The sequence below is a fragment of the Aspergillus luchuensis genome, chromosome 2 (genome assembly GCF_016861625.1).
Source record: "Aspergillus luchuensis IFO 4308 DNA, chromosome 2, nearly complete sequence".
Taxonomy (NCBI): Eukaryota; Fungi; Ascomycota; class Eurotiomycetes; order Eurotiales; family Aspergillaceae; genus Aspergillus; species Aspergillus luchuensis.
In genome coordinates this window covers 4,100,516-4,121,777 of record NC_054850.1, presented here as the reverse complement: position 1 = coordinate 4,121,777, position 21,262 = coordinate 4,100,516, and the positions used below count along the sequence as shown (strand labels likewise).

The window sequence follows — 21,262 nt, the reverse complement described above, 5'->3', positions numbered from 1 at the left end:
AGGGGGAGCGAGAGTGAGAGGGAGGGAGGGAGGGCGCTGAGGGGGTCGAGAGGCAGCGGACGAGGGACCTTGACTGACTGCCAGGGCAGGAAGAACAATAATTGACGGAGGGGGCAGATCGGGGTCATAAGGACGAAATAATAATATGATGACGGGCGTGCTCAGATAACATGATCTCGGCCTTGCTCTTGATAGGAAGAGTAAAAGGGGAGATTTCGCGCAAAAGTGGGAGAGAGACTGAGGGGGGAGCCGTGGCCTAAATTAATAGCGAGCAGGTCGTGTTGGCTGCTGCGACGACTTGCTGTTGTTACTTAACTTACTAGTCGGAAGGCTGACTGACCTAAAGCGGTGATGATGATGGCAAAACGACACCCGAAGCATCATCAAATCATCCCATCGCCATCGGCACTCTCTCCCTTCCCCCAACTCGCTTGGACATATAATTCTCTTGATCGTTAGAGTATAATGTGGACTTACTACTTCTCATGATAATGTACAATGATTATTGAACCTTTGATGTTTGAATTTCAAGCCCAATTACTCTACACTCTCCCTCTGATATGATCTCCTCTAGTAGACGCAGTATTACTTGGGCGCTACTACTGCAAGTACTAGTGCGTGAAAATTACGTTAGGGGCTGACACGCCGGTTCCCGTGCGTGGCGAACCGCCCCCCGAATAGGGCCTAACTGTATGGATGTAAAGTAAGGCCATAGTAGTAAGTCTTTCTCTCTCCTTCTTATTTTCTATGTATCGATCCGTCTTCGTTACAAACGAAACAGACAATCTTTACGCCTGTTAAAGTCTTAAAAAAGCACCCAGGGATGGTGCTCGCTAGACTTTCGTGCCTGTAGTTGCAACTTACCTTTTTTTTTAATTTGCTACTAATTCACGTCTTCATCATCTGCCTACTACTATATGCCATTATTAACAACTACTCCAGCCTCCTATAGTTGGCCATCAAGGAGAAGGCTTGAGATGGAGTCATTGTCCATCGTGGTACTGAATGACTGAGGAATAAAATAAAAAAAGCATCATTAATTAAGAAATAAGGATCTCAGGACTGTACAAACAATAATGGCAGAGGCGGCTAGCTCTCCGTGCACTATCAATACAAATAAAGTGGCGGCGAAGGAAAAGGAATCACGACTGCCAACCAGGACATTTGCTGCAGGCGAGAAATGAAAGTACGAGGTAGGTTCAAGAGTAGTCTCTTTTAAGGTCCCGGGGGACTCGAGACCGGGGCACTGGTTGACGGTCCGTCGCGCTCCAGCCCAAACATTCTCCACCAGCTTCGACGACTGGTCGTCCCATCCTCCAACTTGAACTTCCGTTGTAAAATGGCAGTTCTCACTTGGTGACCGAAATAGAGCGAGAGGAACGACAAGATCCCAAGGTACACAGGAATAGCGTTTCTCATTCTCAATTGTGACCAGGACTGGACCGGGAGTTCCTCGGACGATGGCGGAGGGAACGCAAGAACAAGTGCATTGGCAATGGGCAGCAAGGTGCAGCCTAGGATCCCAGCGTATACTCCATAGGGCTGGATGCGGGACTGGTGGACTCGAATAAAGCCCTGTTCCTCGGTCTTCCTCCGGAACCGTAGGTAAATGATACTAGAGCAAAGCCATGAGATGGATCCCGACGTAGTGATGAAGTACATGAGTGAATTAAAAAGGGCCGAGCTAGACTCGGCTAGCGACAGGAAAGCAAACAATGAGAACAGCGCAGATGTCAATATGGCCACATAGGGCACTTGATACCGGTTGCATCTAGTAAGCATTGCTGGAGCATGTCCAGATTCGGCCAAGGTGTAGAGTGTGCGAGAAGATATGTAGAGAAAAGAGCGTCCAGAGGCGACCGATGAAAGGAATATCAACACGGTCACCAGAATCCGTAACGCGGGGATGCCCGCGCGTACAAAGCCCACGACGAAGGGCGATGAGCCAGCGCCCGTGCCATAGTTGGTCAATTGAGGCTCATCAAATGGACTAACGAAGGTCATCATGAACGCGCTGAGAATGTAGAGGGCAAAGAGATAGCCACTGTCCGTTCGGGCCATGCTCAGGATGCTAGGACCTCCTTCCGTGTTGGAACGCTCAGCCCTCTGAACAGTAATTTCTGGTGTCAGGGTGAAAGAAATCACGCTGTATAGAAAGCATTGTAGGAAGCCAAGGAAACGCCCTCCACCGCCGGGAATGAGATACTCGTTCATCGGGCCAGGTTCGTGCCAGTAACGAAATCCTCGTATCGGTGTCCCTGGGATACCTCGGATTGCTAGGAATAGCGAGCAAATTGTCAGCCCCGCAGTAGTGATGATCTTTAATCCCGTGAAAAAAGTCTCTGTCCGTTGGAAAGCCCGCTGGGGGAGCATATTGAATAGAAGGATCAGGACTGCGACCATTGCAATTCGGATCGCCATGCTAGGCTCAGGTGTCCACAAACTGAGATTGACCATGGCAGTGGTGATCTCGAAGGGGACCATCATTGCCAAGGAGTACCATCTAAGGTAGCCTAGAGAAAACCCTAGATGGTTGGAGCCATATTCATAGCTGTGAGCCACCATGGTACCGTTGAGCGCAGGTCGGTGGGCCGCAATCTCTGCAATGGCTGTTGTCAAGCAGTAAGATAACAAGAAAACCAGTACATATGAGCCAAGTAATGATGCTGGACCACCGGCAGCCAGAGCTTGGCCGGCCCCAATGAAGAGGCCGGTTCCAAAGGTGGGAATAAGAGCCATAGTACGTGGTTAGGGATAGCGGAGGAGAAATAGAGGATGTCGAAAAGGCCTACGAATGTCCCGGTGTTTCTTCTGAGAAGACGAGGCTGCAGGCGTGGTTGCCGGATTAGAGGAGAGGGGTACCTCCTTCCTCTTCCGACAAACCACAAGAAACGGGAAGGTTGACTGGGGATTGACTGGGGAAGCTCCGTTGCAGCAAGGAGTCCTCTTACACCAGATAGGCGCTGCGACGCTATACGACAGATAGGCCAGAAATCCATGGGTATCATTGTATGCCAAACAGAGCAAGAATGACTGCAAGATGAACAAGCCGAGATCTAATCTTCCCATAGCTAGACCGTAACAAACGCCTGTCCGAACAGAAAGAGACAAATAAGAACACCCAAACGAGCAGCAAAGGAAACCCCGTCACGTATTGGGAAAGAGTCAGGGTGTATGGCTCCTGCAGTGCGTAGACACAGTGGGAAGAGGCTAAGGATAGGTTGCAACTCTGAGAGTTCCAGAAATGCAGCAGCTAAGTCACCTCGTCTCTATTGACAAGCCATATCGGTTTCAGCGTACTCGAGCCATTCTCCAGAGAGGGACTTCTTCCAGAATCGTACAATACCATCATCGCCTGATGAAATGAGGCAGTCACCTGTGTAGAGACTAATTAGCACTGAGGGCAGTCTCAACGTCCCATTGTGAAAGGGGTCTGCCACTAACCAGCGTAAGAAAAGCCAACCTGCCACACGTCTAAATGCTTGCTGTCAATGCATGCAATTTCCTTGAAAGAATGCTTGAACTGAGAATCTGCGGGTGCAGCACGACTGGACATCGATACAGGAGCACGGCTTGCAAGGGCAGAGCCGATACCTGACTGGGTGGTCGCACGAATTGATGATGACTGCGATGAAGAATGTGCGTGGTTGCCATTGGAAGTCTGTGACCCGGAGCCAGAGGCCGTGGTATATACCTCAAAAACCCGGATGAAGCCATCCTTGCAGCCACTAGCAATGAGGTCATATCCCCTCACTGACCCATTGGCCCAAGATATATCCCTCACAAGACCGCCATGCCCCGTCAATTCGATGGCGTGGTAAAAGCGTCGACTTGCATCAGTGCGATAGATCTTTACGCTGTCCATGGCGGCCACCACCAGCGACAGACTTTTGCGATCTGAAGAGGGCAATACAGAGTGCGTAATGTCCGAAGGATCATGGTGAAACTGCACTTTGAAGCTTGTTTCTTCTCCTCGCTGGGGAGCAGTGCAGACTCTAAATTGATCTAACGGCTGCCAGTCCGCAAGAGTATCGGGGCTTACAGGCTCCATGATCATCAGGTAGCCATCGCGAGTAATAACGGCCATCCAGGATTCCAGATCAATGTTGCGAAAATCGATTGATACAAATGGGTGGCGCTGAGGGGCGGTCATGCGAAAGATGGACCTGAAACGCCGGCCTGAATTGGGGGGTTGCGTAACATCCTCCTGCCATATCTTGCATTTCATGTCTTCACCCACGCTGCCAATGTGCTGGCCCGTGAAAGGGCCATTCCAGGTCGCCTGAGTAACAGTTAAAACACAACAATACCAGACCAGATACCAAGGAACCAGGGGGCCACTGCCGTGGGAGTGCTTACATCACGGATCTCCGCGTCATGAGCACGCCAAGTATCTACGAGCTGCCATTCACCGTCTTTCTGGTCCCAGACCTTCATGCGGTGATCAGTTGAAGCTGTGACAATGCGATTGCCGTAGAAATTGAATTTGGTGACCGAAACCAGGTCTCGATGACCGGCGTCGAAGTCGGCGAATCCAGCCATGGTGGGCGTGTGCGGTATCCCCAATCAGAGACGAGACGATCAAATCAATCAATCAGAGTGCACAGCAAAGCCTTTAGCCACCACCTTCAGAAAGCAAACATTCAGAGACGCGTCAATATCAACTGCAGAAACCTTAGAGGCGGGGGGTGAAGCCTTCCCCTGATCTATGTAGATCCGGCCTTGCAATCGCCTATAGAATCCAAGCAAGGCGTGCATATGAAAGCGCCGGGATGCGATAGCTTCAGGCAGCTTAGGTAAGGCAGCCACGCCCGATGCCGGTCGGAGCTGGTCTTCACCGCCTATGGAAAAGAAGGCGGTCAAAAATGTACCGGCAGAATAGAGCTCCTTCCCCAATTTCTCCACTTACTTCTTAATGCCACCTTGCCTTTCTCCAGCGCCAGGGAGATTACGCGTCCTTATGGAAGTGAAATTCTACTTAGCATGAGGCCTTGGAGATAGCCTCATATCAAACTATTTGCGCGATGGCAGCAGCAAATTCAAGCTCTCTTTCTCGCCAGGAGACCTGGCGGCTCTTCGCCTTGGTGGGAGCCTGCGTCGGCATCCTTCTGAATACTTTCCAAGGCGATGGCGCGCCCTTGGTAGCTTCGCTCGCGTTTAGCGGTATCGCTTTCGCAGTCACATTTAGTATGATTCGATGGCTCGTACCAGTGTTCTTGAAGGCGGGCCTGAAAGGGCGAGATATGGCGAAACCCAGAAGACCCGAAATGTATGGATAACCCATGTTTCTTCATTTTGTTGTATGATAGCTTATCATTGCGTACCTGGCGTTATGGCAATGCTAATGGGATTGTAATTAGACCCGAAACAATGGGAGCCGTTTGTGCTATTGTCTATCTCCTTGCTCTGATATTCTTCATCCCCTTTGCCTTTTACAAGGATATAGTGGCTGCCACCTCAGGTGGAGGCAACCGAGATGTCGTAATCGAGGTAGAACACGTTGAGACTGGCCGGATGCTACACCGGTTTCCGCATGGGAAGGTCTGTCATTTCGGGTGCTCTAATATGCGCTAGCTTACTGACAGCGAAATTACACAGCTTGCATCCTATCTTTCCGGTCTTCTTTCATTGCAATGTATCGTCATTCTCGGAATTGGCGACGACCTACTTGATATCCGATGGAGACACAAAGTCCTCATTCCCGCCTTTGGCGCTATTCCGATGCTTATAGTATACTTTGTGGACTTTGGGGTTACGCAAGTCGTCGTGCCAGTGCCGCTGCAGCCCTATCTGGGCTCCACTATCGACCTCGGCTGGTTGTACTATGCCTACATGGCGGCCGTGGCCATCTTCTGCCCCAACTCTATCAACATGCTGGCCGGAATTAACGGAGTTGAAGTGGCCCAGTCTCTGGTGATAGCGGTTCTGTTGATAGCAAACGATGTCCTATATCTTGCACCCATTACACCATACCCACATCCGGCAACGGACTCCCATCTGTTCTCTCTATACTTCTTGTTGCCTTTTGTTGGAGTGTCCGCGGCCCTCTTGTGCCATAACTGGTACCCATCAAAAGTTTTTGTGGGAGATACCTATTGCTACTTTGCGGGTATGGTGTTTGCCGTCGTTGGCATCTTGGGTCACTTCAGCAAGACGCTCCTGCTTCTCTTCATCCCGCAGATCTTCAACTTCCTGTATTCAACGCCACAACTCTTTAACTTGATTCCTTGCCCGCGCCATCGGTTGCCCAAGTTCAATTCAGTCACCGGACTGTTGGATGCATCGGTGACCGAATGGACCGTCCCGCCATCGCCATTGGTGGCTACTGCGTTAAACCTGCTGCACACATTACGGCTGGTGCGTGTCACTAAGAACGAACAGGGCCAGATTGTCGAGTCGACAAACCTCACCATCCTCAACCTGTGGCTCGTATGGGCTGGGCCGATGAAGGAGAACCAACTGGCGTGGAGTATGGTGGCTGTACAGACATTTTGCGGCCTTGCAGGTCTGTTTGTGAGGCACCGCCTCGCACTGCTGGTGTTCCGAGAAGATAATCTGGCATTCGGGAGTTCCGTATAGTAATGGGAGTGTGGTATAGTATAGAGTGTTAATTGTAATCGAGATGTTCATACAGAATGCAAGTACCCAAAAGAACAATATTTTTCTCTTTCTAAGTACCACTTAGACTGGACAGACAACCAGTTACTATCCACGTAGAATGAACGGAGGACGGCTCCATAGGTATCGTTTAGTTGGCCCCACATCTCCACACCCCACATCCTCCACCAACACACTCACTACTAGTATTTCATCCTATAAACACCCAAGCCATATACTGTGCTAACCACCACTTACTACACGCTGAAATCCACCCCAGCTACCAACAGCAACGGCAAATATCCATTGGTGAAACAATAAAACAGCTTCTTGTTCTGCTAGACTATTCACTCTACAAATGGCAAGATGACTATACATAAATTCAACTCAATTGAGCAATAAAGAAACCATATTAGCTGTCTATTTCGGCTGAACCGACAAATGGAGTAGCCCGGCTCGGTTGATTTTCATGCACGCGTTAAAGAAAGCTAGGTACCCAGGATGTTCTTCTAGCCATAGGAAACTGGTAATTCCGTGCTCATGGTCTTCTGTAACCCAATGGAAGCATACAGCGCGCTCAACATGTCCCAATATCCTTCTCTCATATCCAGACCTGGCTAGTCTCTAGACGTTTTCAGCTAACGCCCCTTTTTCTTGCCTCGTAGTCGTATGTTGTTCTGCTTCGATGTCTTAGTACTATCAATTGCAAATCGAGTATGAGCGGGAGAATCTCTACGAAAGGCGGAGACTCTAACTGTAAATCAGGGGATCTAGTCCGCTAAAAACCTCGAACATCTCACTAAATGTGACGAGTGGAGTATAGAGACCTATTCTACTACTGCCACTGTATATCTACTCCGTGCTCTATCTGAGTTAGCGAAAGCGCCAATCAACACTCCTACCTACCTGGTAGGCTACTATGCATGTATACTCGGTTGGTGATTTTGCCTGCACTCTACCATCCGATCAAATCATTCCCATCTGCCCTTCCACCATCTTCGAGTTCGGTCTAACTTGACAGCTCTCTACAAAAAGACAACGGATATGCATATGTTTCTGACTGACCGAAGATGCTAGGTGTCTCCAGAGCTGCTACAGGCGATCTTGTCAAAACCCAACATCTCGCCTGCAGGGAAGAGTGCTTTCCTTTGAGCTGTGAAATGTTCCATGTCCTATTACTTCGGAGACGGGAGAGTTATGTGTATATAGAGGGTACCCCATTAGCATCGAGCTGATACTGACTGGCTGGTTTATGGGGTCACTCACAACGAAAGATCCCAGAGATATTGTTGCCCAAGATGAGATACGGAACACCAAGAATTCAGAAACCTTCTAGAGGAGGGTCGACACGTCGACGAAAGCCTCTGCCAATCGGTAAATCATGCATTGAACACTGTTGGGCAGCATGCATATCATGTTGTCTTCCTACTGTAGTGCCACCAGCAGAGTACTGCAATTTTCGAATGAGAGCAAACGGCCCGCATCATCGTCTAACAAAGAATGTATTATCGGGAGCATTCAATTAGCACCAAAATCGAAAACCGATTAACAATTCTACACGAAGCGTGTGAACCATAACGTGGTCTTGATCTACAAGCCCAGAAGCTTCTACTTTGACTCATCCCATCGCCCTCAAAGCTGGCTGCACCAGGCTCCGATAACGGATAGCTCTACCAGCAGTATGACTCAGGCGAAAGCTGTGAAATGTGATCGGCTGATTCGCATCTTTTGAGGAACATACCTTGTGGGAACCACTAGTTGGGCTTATGGAAAGCGGTTCTCATGGACTAAGAAGTATTGACATGTGGAAAAAGGAAGGCGTGCGAGACATAGCGCTGCTCAGCTACTATAGCGCCAGGGCATCAGCCAAAACAGGTATGACCTGTGGTCTTGTCGATCAAATTAGGCAACATCACAAACTAGCGCCCTTCCCTCCACTACAAACCGGGCAAGCTAAGCATTCCAAGCGGGCTAATCATCCCTCTTTCCCGACAAAACAGATTATCGGACCGGAAGTCCAAAGGACTCCGGGTTTTATCCGGAGATTGGCGGTCAATGATGTGCCGATGTATGATTATTCGTGATCCTGACCGACATGAACAAGAAGCAAGTAGTGGATGCGGCCAGACGGCATGCGTGCAATTCGTACAGTGCTGGTGACCATGACACATCCAGAAAAGATAGACAGTTGTTGCAGTTCAAGGTGAACTAGGCGCTTCTAGTGTTAATCGGCACATGCAACTCATACTCTTTCAAATCCAATCAATCCAGACCGGTTAGTCAGGGCGGCGTCATTTGCCGCGTCTAAGCGCCACTCCGGCCGGTGTCGGTCCCCAGAATTTTCGGCCGTAGCCAATCGCCACCCAGCAATTGGGTGCTGACCACCGACACCGGCGCTGCCCCTCGACAAGCCGCGCTGCGACATCGCGGGTCTTCCCCAGTTAAAACCATCTTCGCTTCTCCCAGTCCAGCTGTTCATATTTCCTATCTATCTTTCACTGTCTTTCCCCGTGTTTGGGCTTTATCCCTTCTCCTCATTTCTCCCCAAAACTACACTCTCATCCCCCACATTCTATATTTCCGTTGATCTCCTACATACACACATTGCCCCTCATGCCCGGCGCTGATAGGAAACCCAAGACCTTGTATGACAAGGTCCTGGACCACCACATTGTCAACGAGCAGGAAGATGGGACTCTCCTGATCTACATTGACAGACACCTTGTCCACGAAGTCACATCTCCCCAGGCCTTTGAGGGTCTCAAGAATGCTGGTCGCAAAGTCCGCCGGCCGGACTGCACTCTGGTGACCGTTGACCACGTATGTCTTCCATTCCTTTTTCTTAACCCTATATTAGGAACGAGTCAGTCACTAACTACCTTGATGATAGAATATCCCCACCTCCTCCCGCAAAAACTTCAAGAACGTTGATGAGTTCATCAAAGAGAACGACTCCCGTCTGCAATGCAGCACCCTCGAAGAGAACGTCAAGGACTTCGGTCTCACATACTTTGGCATGGGCGACAAGCGTCAGGGTATCGTCCACATCATCGGTCCCGAGCAGGGTTTCACCCTCCCCGGTACCACCGTCGTCTGCGGTGACAGTCACACCTCTACACACGGTGCCTTTGGTGCCCTTGCCTTCGGTATCGGTACCAGTGAGGTCGAGCACGTTCTCGCCACTCAGACCCTCATCACCCGTCGCAGCAAGAACATGCGCATCCAGGTCGATGGCGAGCTGCCCGCCGGTGTCACCAGTAAGGATGTTGTCCTCCACATCATCGGTGTCATTGGTACCGCCGGAGGTACCGGTGCCGTTATCGAGTTCTGTGGTTCCGTCATTCGCAGCCTGAGCATGGAGGCCCGTATGTCCATGTGCAACATGTCCATCGAAGCTGGTGCCCGTGCCGGTATGATCGCTCCCGATCAGATCACCTTCGACTACCTGAAGGGCCGTCCTCTCGCTCCCAAGGCCGACAGTCCCGAATGGACCAGGGCCGTCAACTTCTGGTCCAGCCTCGCCTCTGACGAAGATGCCGTCTACGACAAGACCGTCATCATCGACGGCAAGGACATCATCCCCACCGTCTCCTGGGGTACCTCCCCCCAGGACGTCATCCCCATCAACGGCGTCGTTCCCGGCCCCGATGACTTCGAGGATGAGAACCGCAAGCTTGCCTGCAAGCGCGCTCTTGAATACATGGGCCTGACCGCCGGCACCCCCATGAAGGACATCACGGTCGACAAGGTCTTCATTGGTTCTTGCACCAACGCCCGTATCGAGGATCTCCGCGCCGCCGCCAAGGTTGTTCGCGGCAAGAAGATTGCCTCCAACATCAAGCGTGCCATGGTCGTTCCCGGCTCCGGTCTTGTCAAACAGCAGGCCGAGTCCGAAGGCCTCGACAAGATTTTCACTGACGCCGGCTTCGAATGGCGTGAGGCTGGTTGCTCCATGTGCCTGGGCATGAACCCCGACATTCTCTCCCCCCAGGAACGCTGCGCCAGTACCTCCAACCGTAACTTCGAAGGTCGTCAGGGTTACGGCGGTCGCACCCACCTGATGTCCCCCGCCATGGCTGCCTCCGCCGCCATCGTCGGCAAGCTGGCTGACGTGCGCGAGCACCTCACCTCCAGCCCTGTCCTCGGCAAGGTGCAGCCCAAGATCGACGTGCAAGAACAGCTGCACGAAGAGCCCACCACCGAAGATGAAGTCGAGCGCATCATGGACCTCCCCGCCGACAACGAACCCCACACCAACTCTTCCGCCACCGCCACCTCCTCCGCCGGCCTCCCCAAGTTCACCACCCTGAAGGGCATCGCCGCCCCGATGGACCGCTCCAACGTCGACACCGACGCCATCATCCCCAAGCAATTCCTCAAGACCATCAAGCGCACCGGTCTCGGCAGCGCCCTGTTCTACGAGCTCCGCTACAAGGACGGCGTCGAGGACCCCTCCTTCATCCTGAACCAAGGCATCTACCGCAACTCGAAGATCCTCGTCGTCACCGGCCCCAACTTTGGCTGTGGTAGTTCCCGTGAACACGCCCCCTGGGCCCTCCTCGACTTCGGCATCAAGTGCATCATCGCCCCCTCCTTCGCCGATATCTTCTTCAACAACACCTTCAAGAACGGCATGCTGCCCGTCGTCATCAGCGACGAGGCCGTCCTGGCCAAGATCGCCGCTGAGGCCCACGCCGGTCGCGAAGTCGAGGTCGACCTGGTCAACCAGCAGATCAAGGACGCCGCCGGTAACAAGCTCGCCGACTTTGATGTCGATGGCTTCCGCAAGCACTGCCTGATCAACGGTCTCGATGACATTGGTCTGACTCTGCAGATGGAGTCCAAGATCAAGAACTTCGAGAACAAGAGAACCATCGAGACCCCTTGGTTGGATGGCAGTGGTTACTTGAAGCGGGGTAACCGTGGCGGTGCTACTATGGTGCAGGCGGCGCCAGTGCCCAAGACCAACAGGGGCGATGTTAAGTCTGAGCCTTTGGAGTGGTAGATTGCATACATTTCGGGGTTTAGAGTGAAACTCTTGAGTTTTGATTTTGATTTTTTTTCTGGTTGATATGACTTGATGATGAAGCCGGATTACGGGGTTTTCCTTTTTATCATTTTTACTATTTTTTCTTGACTCGATTTCGGCTATATATCCCTTTTGTTTGGGGAGAATTCACTTGCATCTCGGCATAGGAAGGACAAATACCATATGAATAGGGTTAATAAATAGAAACAAACAAGATAACTTGTCTTCATACATACATAAATCACTAGTCTTTAAAACAATTCTCCTTGTAAATGCATAATTACCATTTAGGATTATTATATTGGCCCTTCGATATTATTATGACTTTCTTTGCCAAGGTGAAAACACGTAGTAGTAGTAGTGGGTCGTAGTAACGAACTCAAATCAATCTCAGTCAAAAACAGTGCAATGAACCAAAAGAAAACAACACAAAACAGAACAAAACATGTAGTACTAAGCAATAACAAATTCCCTCAAGTATATTATGAAAAAAAAGCATCATCATTACCAATCACCCAATCATTCCATCCACCAATCAATCAATCAGAACAAAACAATTCATCCTCCCATGTAATTCATGCTCATATCAGCAATCATTCAATTCACTCAGTCAATCAATCAATCAATATCCCATAAACGCGTGCAAGCAGGTAAGTAGCAGGTGTGGTATCAAGCGAGCGTAAGCACATCCGGTTCGTAAATATATAGTTCAATGATCAAAAAGAATGCAAAAGACTTTCGTAAGCAGCCAACAATAATGATGATAAAAATGAATGGTAAAATCACGCAGGTATATATACGTGAACGTAGTGGGTATGATGGTGATGATGCAATGCGATGCGATGCGATGTTATGCAAACCGAACCGGTCGTGTCGATGAGAGAGAGAGAGGATCATGTATGGTAATATACAAGGCGCGCAAAAGATGAGTGTAGATAGGGTGTATTTTCCTCCGCGGGGTTTGTCAATCTGAAAATTATTTATATGTGTCTTAGGCCCCAACTTTTCGATGATTGAGCTGGGACACTGTAGGGTGGGAGTCGGATTAAGGCTTTGTGAGTTGTTCTTTCCGGAAGAACATCATGAACCCGGCACTGGTGTGTTGTTAGTAATTTAATCTTTGACTGGAAGGTAATGAGGGGAGTATCTTACCAAATGAGTATCTGGAAGAAGAGTGCAATCCAGAACCATGCGTTCGCTATGGCGCTTAGTCCCGCTGTGATATCTGGAGAGATGGGCCCGGGTCCGATCTTGTTCGGTGCGAATGCTCTTGCGCAGATTGTGGCAATTGAACCCAGTACTTGCGATGCAAGTAGCGTGAAGCAAATATGCATCCGGGTCAGGGTCTGAAGAAGGATCATACCGAACCCGACGCCCTGCAAGGCGTCCAAGACTCCGAGCCACAGCCACAAGCTCCGGGATACAAGGGCACCGGAGGTGTAGCTACCCGCCCAAGGAAGGAAGAGCCCAAGGCCTGATACACCCCACCAGATTTGGGCCCATCGGGGGGCACCCAAGCCACAAGCGAAGACTGGGAGGATCCAACTATGGCGTTTCGAGAGGTATCCAAAAAGGAATAGCCATCCAGCCCATACGAAGCCAAAGAACACGATGCAGAGGATTCCGACTTGCCAGCCCTTTGCGTGTGCCGAGCTCCAAAGGACTATAGTAATAACCGTTAGAATAGAAAGAGCGATTGAATTTTGGTGTATACTTACAACTCCAGTTTCGTCCGTAAGGTGCACTCAAGAAGAAGTTTTGCAAGATGACGACCACAAAGTTCCAGAGGATGATCTTGCGCCGGAATACCGATTTGTAGAATGAAGGAACTTTGCCGGGTGCCTGGTGGTAGTAGCTCGGGAGACCGAAGAAGATCAAGAGACCGATGACCCAAAGGAGGACTGCAATGGGCATGCAGATAGCGCTGTAATGGGTTAGAAATGCATAAGACGAGGACAAAGGAGAACTCACGTCATTCTCCAGGTGTTAGTGATGTTGCCCTGAACATTGGTGACCCCGTTCTCAGTCGCCAGAGAAATGCTTGTGCCCCAATACCATAACCCAATAACGTAGGCTTGTTGACTTCCCTGGATGAGGCATGCGCGGAACACCCACTGCTTGACAGGGACTCCATTCTCGTCACCAAAGTTGAGGGCGAAGAACAACGATCCACTGGCTGAAGCTGCAGCGTACAGGCCGGCGCCAACGTTTTGAATCCAACCGCGAGTAAAGCCGTCGCTCTCAAAGTGTGCGAATCCGATGACGACGAACGACAACCCGTATAGGAGCCAAGGAAGTGACAGAACGAACACCGACTTGAAGAACCGGAAGAAAAACCACCAAACAATAGAAGCGATCAGGTATACCGTTGCGATGCCGTAGAGTTTCTTCGCTGTTTCACCATTCTCGCCTGTCAACAGGGTAATTTGGTACGAATTGGCAGCTATAATTTGTCCAAGACCAAGGAAGAGCGAATAAATGGGCCAATCGCCGATTCGGATTTGCATCCATTTCCTCAGCCCAGTAGGTGGAACATAATCGTTTCCAAGAAGGAACTCGTCCTTTTCTCTGCGCTCTTGACTTCCACTTTCGCGCGAATTCATGTCGACATTGGAATCTGAGTTCATGGGTGAGCTGTTGTCGAATTTGCCATGGAAGATCGAAGAAGCAGGCGACTGGTTGCGGCCAAGTCTTGCATCTCTGAATTTTCCAAACCATTTCTTCTCGCTGTCCTTCAAGTACTCCTCGATACAGAGTTGCGATTCGGAATTGTGACCATTGAGGTTCTCCAATCTCTTATCAAAAACCCTGTAGTATTCACCGGTGCTGTCTGTGAAGAAGGGATCGACCTTTTGCAATTTGTAATCTTTCTTCTCTCCGATGACTGAGTCGACAGAAAGAACAGAGGCGCTGCTGAGGCGGTTTCCGGGTTCGTTGGAGAATCTTGCAGGCGACACAATCGCCTCCTCGGGCTCAGGGCTTCCAGGAGAAGACGGAGAAAGTATAGACCTAGGTGTGAGGGAACTCTGACTCGAGTGTCTTCTGCTGCTGAAGAAGTCCCTGGTAGGAGTCTGTCTTTGGGGGTCTAGTTGATGTGCTGCTTCTATCCGACGCCCCTCTTCTGCTTGCTCGGGGGTAAGCGTATACTCATCTTCTCCATACAGACTGGGCATGATGTCGTCATCGCTGCTCTCCTCGGTGTTGGAAGCGTTCGCAATTTCATCAGTGCCCGTGCTGCTTCTCATACGGCGGCGACCGCGACGGACCAGGTGGCCAGGACCAGCTCGCACACCAAGCGATAGATGTTTGCTTAGGCCTGACTTGGGTTTTTCATTTGATCCAGGGCTCGGGTGTCGGCTGTAAACGATCGTATTCCGCTGCTGTGGTCCCAGTGTGCTCAGGCGGACGTTCGAGTAACTTCCTTCCCGGGAGTGCGCGATGGGGGGTGTCTGTATTCCGCTAGGCGTGATGTGTCCCGAGGATGCAATCGTTGGTGTCATCATTCCACTGGGTGTGTTAAATCCAGACGACAGGGGCGGAACGTTTGATTTCGCTTGCCCCTTACTATGGATCCGCATTGCAGTAGACTGAAGGATTTCCAGATCCTCAACCCATTGAGCCACCGGGAACCGCTGTTTGGCAGACCGAGCCCGCATCTTCGCCCGCACTTGGGGCTTGGAGTTCAAGGCGCTTGCAATAGCAAGCTTGAATTGGTGCAGCAGGTGAGACGTCGTAGTAGACTCGATGTTGTACCACCAGCCAGGCATCTGTCCGAGACCACCAACGCGTGCGCCAATGCCCAGGGCACCTTTCCGGCCAAATTCAACAGCAACAAGCCCAAAGGGCTCATCACGCGAAGGGATCAAGGCGAACTCGGCCCCAGAAAAGATATATGGTGGTAGGGCTGTGAACTCTGGCTTCGAGAAGACCCGCCCCGGGTAGAGTTTCATCATATGGTCCAACTTCAATGCAGCAAATTTGCCATAGAGGTCAATGACTGGACCAACGCAAATGAGTTGGACGTTGGGACGGGACTCCAAAATAGCAGGCATCACATCAGCAATAAGGTCCACACCCTTTTGCATGGACCAACGGCCCACGAACACCAGAAGATCTGCATTGGGGTTTTGCTCCAAGCCAGCCCATTGTTGCGCTTGTCGCTTCAACTCGGCTCTGCTAGCCTCGTATACGGGATCAACTTGGATCTCACTTTCCTTCGGCAATTCCTTATTCCATTCTGCAGTATCAGATGGGTCAGGGTTAGGCAAATTGCCTACCTTCTTCAGGCCCCAAAAGATAGGATAGCGTGCGTATGAGCGTTTGCCGTACTTCCTAGAGACACCAACAGCTCCAAATCCTTGTTGATGGATACGGAGGTAGCTTGCTCCGGCATGAAGCATATTGAAGACTTCTCCGAATTGGACATAGCGTCTTGCCGTGTCAGTGTCCAAATTGAAGACCGAACAGACTTCGTCTCTCTCCTTCTGGGTGCGCATAGGCCAAAGCCCTTGGAACTCAGCATTGTGAAGCGAGAGACAAACTGGGATTGTCTGGGGCAAGAGATATAGCGGTGCAATAGACCCATGGTAGTCATTGATGTGGTACAGATCAATCCGGAACCGCCGGATTGCTTCTGCGATACACTGGTTCCACGCCGAGTAGTAGATTGCACTGTCCAAGTCATCCATGCGAGCAGGGTATGGTTCAGCCCTCGTTTGCTGGCGGAAAACAGGAGCGTCAAGTAGAACATAAGTGATGTTCTTCACAATGTGGTATTGGACCTTGATCTCATATTCGTTACCAAGAACCTTGACTTTCATCGGGTCAGCGGGCTGGTCGACTGGATAGTCCACTCCACCAACACATGGGACGACCCAAATGAGGTTCTGCTGGCCGAGATGCTTTCCCATGAGCTGGGCCATAACACCCAAGCCGCCGATTTTGATTTTGATAGCCCAGTCTTCGATGTCATACTCCATGGTTGCGATAAGCGTCGTTCTCCTTCGTGACCCTGCCGCACCAAAGACTGACGTGCTTTGTAGGAAGCCAGACTTATTTGCCAGACGTACTAGGGCGTTCGTGGATTGGCCGTCTTTGTTGGCCCCCGTGCCAAAAACTGTCCCGAGGAAAGACTTCTTCTCCACCACTCCGACTTGATTGAACTTGACTTGATAGAACGACTTCATGAAGGCATAAACGCATGCAGCACCTGTTATGATGGGAACCAGCCACAGCAGAATGTAGATGATTAGCTGTGCGATTCGAGAGCCAGTCGGCTGAAGATTGAGTCTCATGTTTCCATCATCCAGATGAACGTTCCACACGAGGTATGGATACGGAGGTCTTTTGGTGATGTTGACAGACAGTTTACTGAGTGACGAAGGCGGCATGCGCTCCAAGACTCCATCGCCATCCACGTCACCGAACACAAACGACTCATCGGGTTTACCATCTGGATCCATGCCCCAGACGTTGAATTGGCCTTGTGCGGGATATTCAGCCACAACCCTGAAGTTCCAGTAACCTTCACTGTCTTGCTTCACGACATTATCCAAGCCAGCATCATAACCGTACTGGTTGTACGGTCCATCGAAGAAGAAGTGTGGGAAACGCCGCTTAGGACCATTCCAGTCGTAATCGCCCTCTTGAACATAGTCACTACTGCCAGTCAACTGACTCCAGTATTCAACTCGCACATGCTTGCCCTGCCACTTTTGCTTTTCTGTTCCGGACCAAGGCAACTCCTCGATGCTGACGTTGCCCCCAGTATAGTTGAACCATCCACTGAAGGTAGTTCCCCAGTTTGTCGAGTACCGGTATTTGCTAGCTCCAGCGGCTCTGTGGTGAACATAGAGTGTGCCGTTGTCATACTGGTTCAGAATGCTGGTAGAGTAATTGGAAGTGGTGAAGACTATCGGGTTGTCACTTTGACCAACACGGAACAACAGGTGGTCCACAGATCCCGTAGAATCTTTCTTGTCGGAAGTGGTGGCATTCTTGACAGTCAATTTGTGGACGCCATTATACACGTTATTGAGCTTCGCAGACCAGGTCCATACGCTCGGAAGTTGGCCGATATATTGTGTATCCGTATCATTAGCACCAGGAATACTCTTGCAGTTGACGCTGTTTTTGTCGATGGAAGGCGTTTTACCAGATTCCGTTTGCGACGTGAAGGTGATGGCTTTGGTAACCGAATCACAGTCCATTTCGGTGGAAAACTCAAGACTCACATCAATGTCCTCAGCCTCGTCATATGCAACGGTAGAAAGAAGGGGGACATCATGACCAGGTGTGAACTTGGTGATCATTGGTCCAGGGCCGACCCAACGAGCCTTGGGAACATATGCTCTGTAGTCGAACGCTTTCAGTGTCAGGCTATCGAGGCATCCGTTGTACTCTTTCGAACCGTTCAGATGCAGTTTCTTCGGGCTGTCTTTCAGCTTGAGTTCGTCAAATGGGTAGAACAGGTTCTTGACAGTGGTTCCTGAGTCGAACGGAGAGATCAACGCACTGGCATTGCTCTTGCAGTTGAAGGTGTATGTAGCGGTCTTGTTGTCATTCTGGTACACCAGCCATACTGACTGATTTGCCCGGTCAGATCCCAGATCTTGAACATCTGAAATGATATCTCTCAGAATAGACCACATGCCGGTCTCTGTCTTCGTGCCATAAGAGCCCGGATAGAGGATATCCCTCGTCTGCTTGGACAGGGTCTGTAGTGAGTATCCATCGTTCAAAACCGGATAGTGTTGTCTCATTTGGTACATATGTTTAATGATGTTCCGGATAGGGTGGGTGGGATCGCGGTGGTCGTAGGTCACAGTCATATCATAACAACCATCCCGACCTTTGGTAATAGGCCAGTCATAGTACTGAGTATCATCAATAGCAGAGCATCCATGGGTCTTCCAAGCGGTGGCCGGTGACATTGCTTGACGGCCATAAACATAGTTATCTGCGGTCGCGTCTATTATGTAGGAGCCTTGCTCTTCCCCCCAGAGTAGAAGGGGAATACCAGGCATCTGCAGTGTTGTAATGAAGATGCCCAGAAGATTCCGTTCAACACCCCATTGGATGGCAGGCCAGCGGAAAACGTCCTGGTTCGTGACTCCGTACATATGCCTGGGATCGAACTTCCCCGTGTTTGCGTTAATCAAGTCGTTGCTTTGCATCATGACGTTCCAAGCATCCACCCAATCCAGGGGAAGATCATAGCCTGCAGCCAAATTACCGCTCATGCCGAGGAAGCGCGTAAGGGTGCGATAGACAGAATAGTGGAAGGCAGCACCGTCAATAGCTTCCAACTCGGGGCCGCGCAAGAAATACTTCGAATCAGACTTGTTCGTCAATTTGATCGCATCCAGAGCAGAGTCTGGGTATTGGTTGGGCTGTCGACCACGTCCAAGGAAGACTGAGCCCAAATTATTTCCACCAGTAATTTCACCGGGGAGAAAGAAATTCTCCTTTCCAACACTGCGAGCACATTCCCGATAGGTATGCGAGATGTCTGCCAAAGCATCTACAGTCGATTGAATAGCTTTATCATAGCGAAAGCCATCGATGTCCAGAGCTTTGATGATGTTGCAGGAATGAAGCTTGATCCTATCCCGCACACTGGGATGCCACTCACGTAAACGGTCCTGGACTGAGGCAAACTTAGTCAATTCACGCTGCCAATCTGGATAAACACCAAAGGCTTCGAGGTCTCCATATTGGTCGAAATCACTGTCGTAGCACCCCACAAGCTCTTTGTGGACGGAACTATCCACTGGATAACCAGTCTCGTTCCAGAAGGCGGGGTAGTCACAGGTTTCATTGTAGGTATTTCCGGGACGGAAATCAACATATTGACGGTCCGATTTCCAGAGAGTCTTGTATTCTTTGGGTGTGAATGGCGCCGTCACATTGAGGTAACCTTCAAAGCCGATCAAATCTCCCATGCTGATGAGATACCATTGGTTAATAGATGGTTCACAGGAGCACAGACGAAGCATGGCAGACTTACGTTGCAAGCGTATTGTCGAATATGACATACATTCCACGCTTGTGGATCTCATCGATAGTGTCCCTCCATACTTGAATAGTGCCATAATGCTGGTCGAGAAGTGTCGTGTCCAAGATCGAGTAGCCATCTGCACCCCAAGGCTGGTTCATGAGGATAGTTCCCGCAAGATAGATACCCTATTACAAATGTTCAATAACATGAGCAAAGTCAAATTCATATCAGGAGAAGAGGCGAGTCGATGGTGAGAGGAAAGGAACACAAACCTTGATGCCCATGCCCTGTAGATAATCCAGTGTGTCAACCAAGCCTACTGCGTCACCTCCATGTCGCATTTGATTGGAATTGAGATCATGTTCGAAAACAGTGCCGTTAATGTTGTCATTGGCTGGGTCCCCATTGACCCAACGGTCTAACATAATCGTATAGAACGGAAACCGCCAGTTCTTGGGTGACTCCGTATACTTGTGACCCGGCCATGCTGGTGGAGAGTATTCGAAAGGACTAGTCGCAGTCTTGTTGACATTGAGGTTGTAGTCGACCAAAGATGCCTCGTAAGGCCAGGCTGTTGTTGTTGGTGCGAAGAGCGCAAGCAGCGAGCCTGCGATCCCCCACTTCATCGTCGACGGGCACGAAAAATAAACCGCTCTCTGCTTCTCCCGTACTATATGCTCGGCATATATTCCAAGAAGCTAGCGAGTGTTGACCAGGAGGGTAGCCAACTGGAGCAGTATTTCGTGTAGGGGATGGCCGCTGAGAAATATGCCCAAGGATGCCGTAGTCTGTCTTCCTTCTTATGCTTTTGGGGGGCTATTGTAGAAGAGTGTTAGCGAATCATGGGCAGCAGATAAACCGAGCAAGGAAAAAGATGTACCCACAACAGATGCAGCTGCTGTGGCGGCAACGCAAGAATAGAAAGACAATAAGGGGAGAAATAAAAGAAAAATCAAAACGAGAAAAAAAAAAAGAAAAACAATATGCCCGAGGATATGTCCGATATCCTGCAAGAATGAAGATCAGAGTGGATAAGTGGGAGAAAGCATCATTGACGATGATATACAAGCAGACAGGAAGCTCAGCGAGGGAACGATATCGCCTGATACAGAAAAAAGAAACGACGATCCTTCCCAACAGGTTGCCATCATGCTGCTCAATGCCGATAACTAGTTCTCATCGGTGTACTACTAGACAAATGGCAAGGCAGAGATGGAGATACTGCCATGACTTGAGAACGGGGGCTTGGGCCATGATTTCCGAGTCCAGCCACCGGAACCTCCGTGATGACTGGGCTCACATCGCCTTGCCATCCAAAACGAGAATTTGCAGATGGCCATTGGTTTCGAGGGAAGATGAAGGTGGGAGGGGGATGCTGGGAGGAGACACGAAGCGAGGACAAGCGGTAGTCAGTCCTGTGTCCTGTATGTACGATGGATGTATGAATGTAGGTATCCATGTATCGGAGTGCCGTTCCACGGATACCGACAACCCAGAATCCTTACCACTTGCGGCGATTAGTGGGGCCGGCGGGGACCAGTTACGCTTTCCCATTAGCTGAACTCTGGCGCCATCGGGTACTGTTGATCCCGCTAAGATACGCTCGTTCCAAGTCAGGGAGCCTGATATATCACATC

General features: G+C 50.3%; 4 protein-coding genes across 4 annotated transcripts; 2 read left to right on the top strand and 2 right to left on the bottom strand.

Moving 5' to 3' along the window:
• Window positions 1-1,215: 1,215 nt before the first annotated feature.
• AKAW2_21347S (putative proline permease) lies at window positions 1,216-2,739 on the bottom strand (the record flags this gene model as incomplete). The annotated part of the gene is made up of 1 exon (XM_041686161.1): window positions 1,216-2,739. One exon carries the CDS (start codon window positions 2,737-2,739, stop codon window positions 1,216-1,218), a length of 1,524 nt encoding a protein of 507 aa, XP_041540173.1.
• Window positions 2,740-5,024: 2,285 nt separating this feature from the next.
• ALG7 (UDP-N-acetylglucosamine--dolichyl-phosphate N-acetylglucosaminephosphotransferase) lies at window positions 5,025-6,579 on the top strand (the record flags this gene model as incomplete). The annotated part of the gene is made up of 3 exons (XM_041686160.1): window positions 5,025-5,269; window positions 5,361-5,541; window positions 5,599-6,579. 3 exons carry the CDS (start codon window positions 5,025-5,027, stop codon window positions 6,577-6,579), a joined length of 1,407 nt encoding a protein of 468 aa, XP_041540172.1.
• A 2,631-nt stretch (window positions 6,580-9,210) lies between these two features.
• luA (3-isopropylmalate dehydratase LEU1) lies at window positions 9,211-11,602 on the top strand (the record flags this gene model as incomplete). Its single annotated transcript, XM_041686159.1, has 2 exons — window positions 9,211-9,417; window positions 9,488-11,602. The coding sequence occupies 2 exons, from the start codon at window positions 9,211-9,213 to the stop codon at window positions 11,600-11,602; spliced, it is 2,322 nt and encodes a 773-aa protein (XP_041540171.1).
• Window positions 11,603-12,671: 1,069 nt separating this feature from the next.
• On the bottom strand, window positions 12,672-20,251 carry ags2 (alpha-1,3-glucan synthase Ags2; the record flags this gene model as incomplete). The annotated part of the gene is made up of 6 exons (XM_041686158.1): window positions 12,672-12,720; window positions 12,779-13,289; window positions 13,345-13,550; window positions 13,598-19,570; window positions 19,635-19,810; window positions 19,898-20,251. The coding sequence occupies 6 exons, from the start codon at window positions 20,249-20,251 to the stop codon at window positions 12,672-12,674; spliced, it is 7,269 nt and encodes a 2,422-aa protein (XP_041540170.1).
• Between the last annotated feature and the right edge of the window lie 1,011 nt (window positions 20,252-21,262).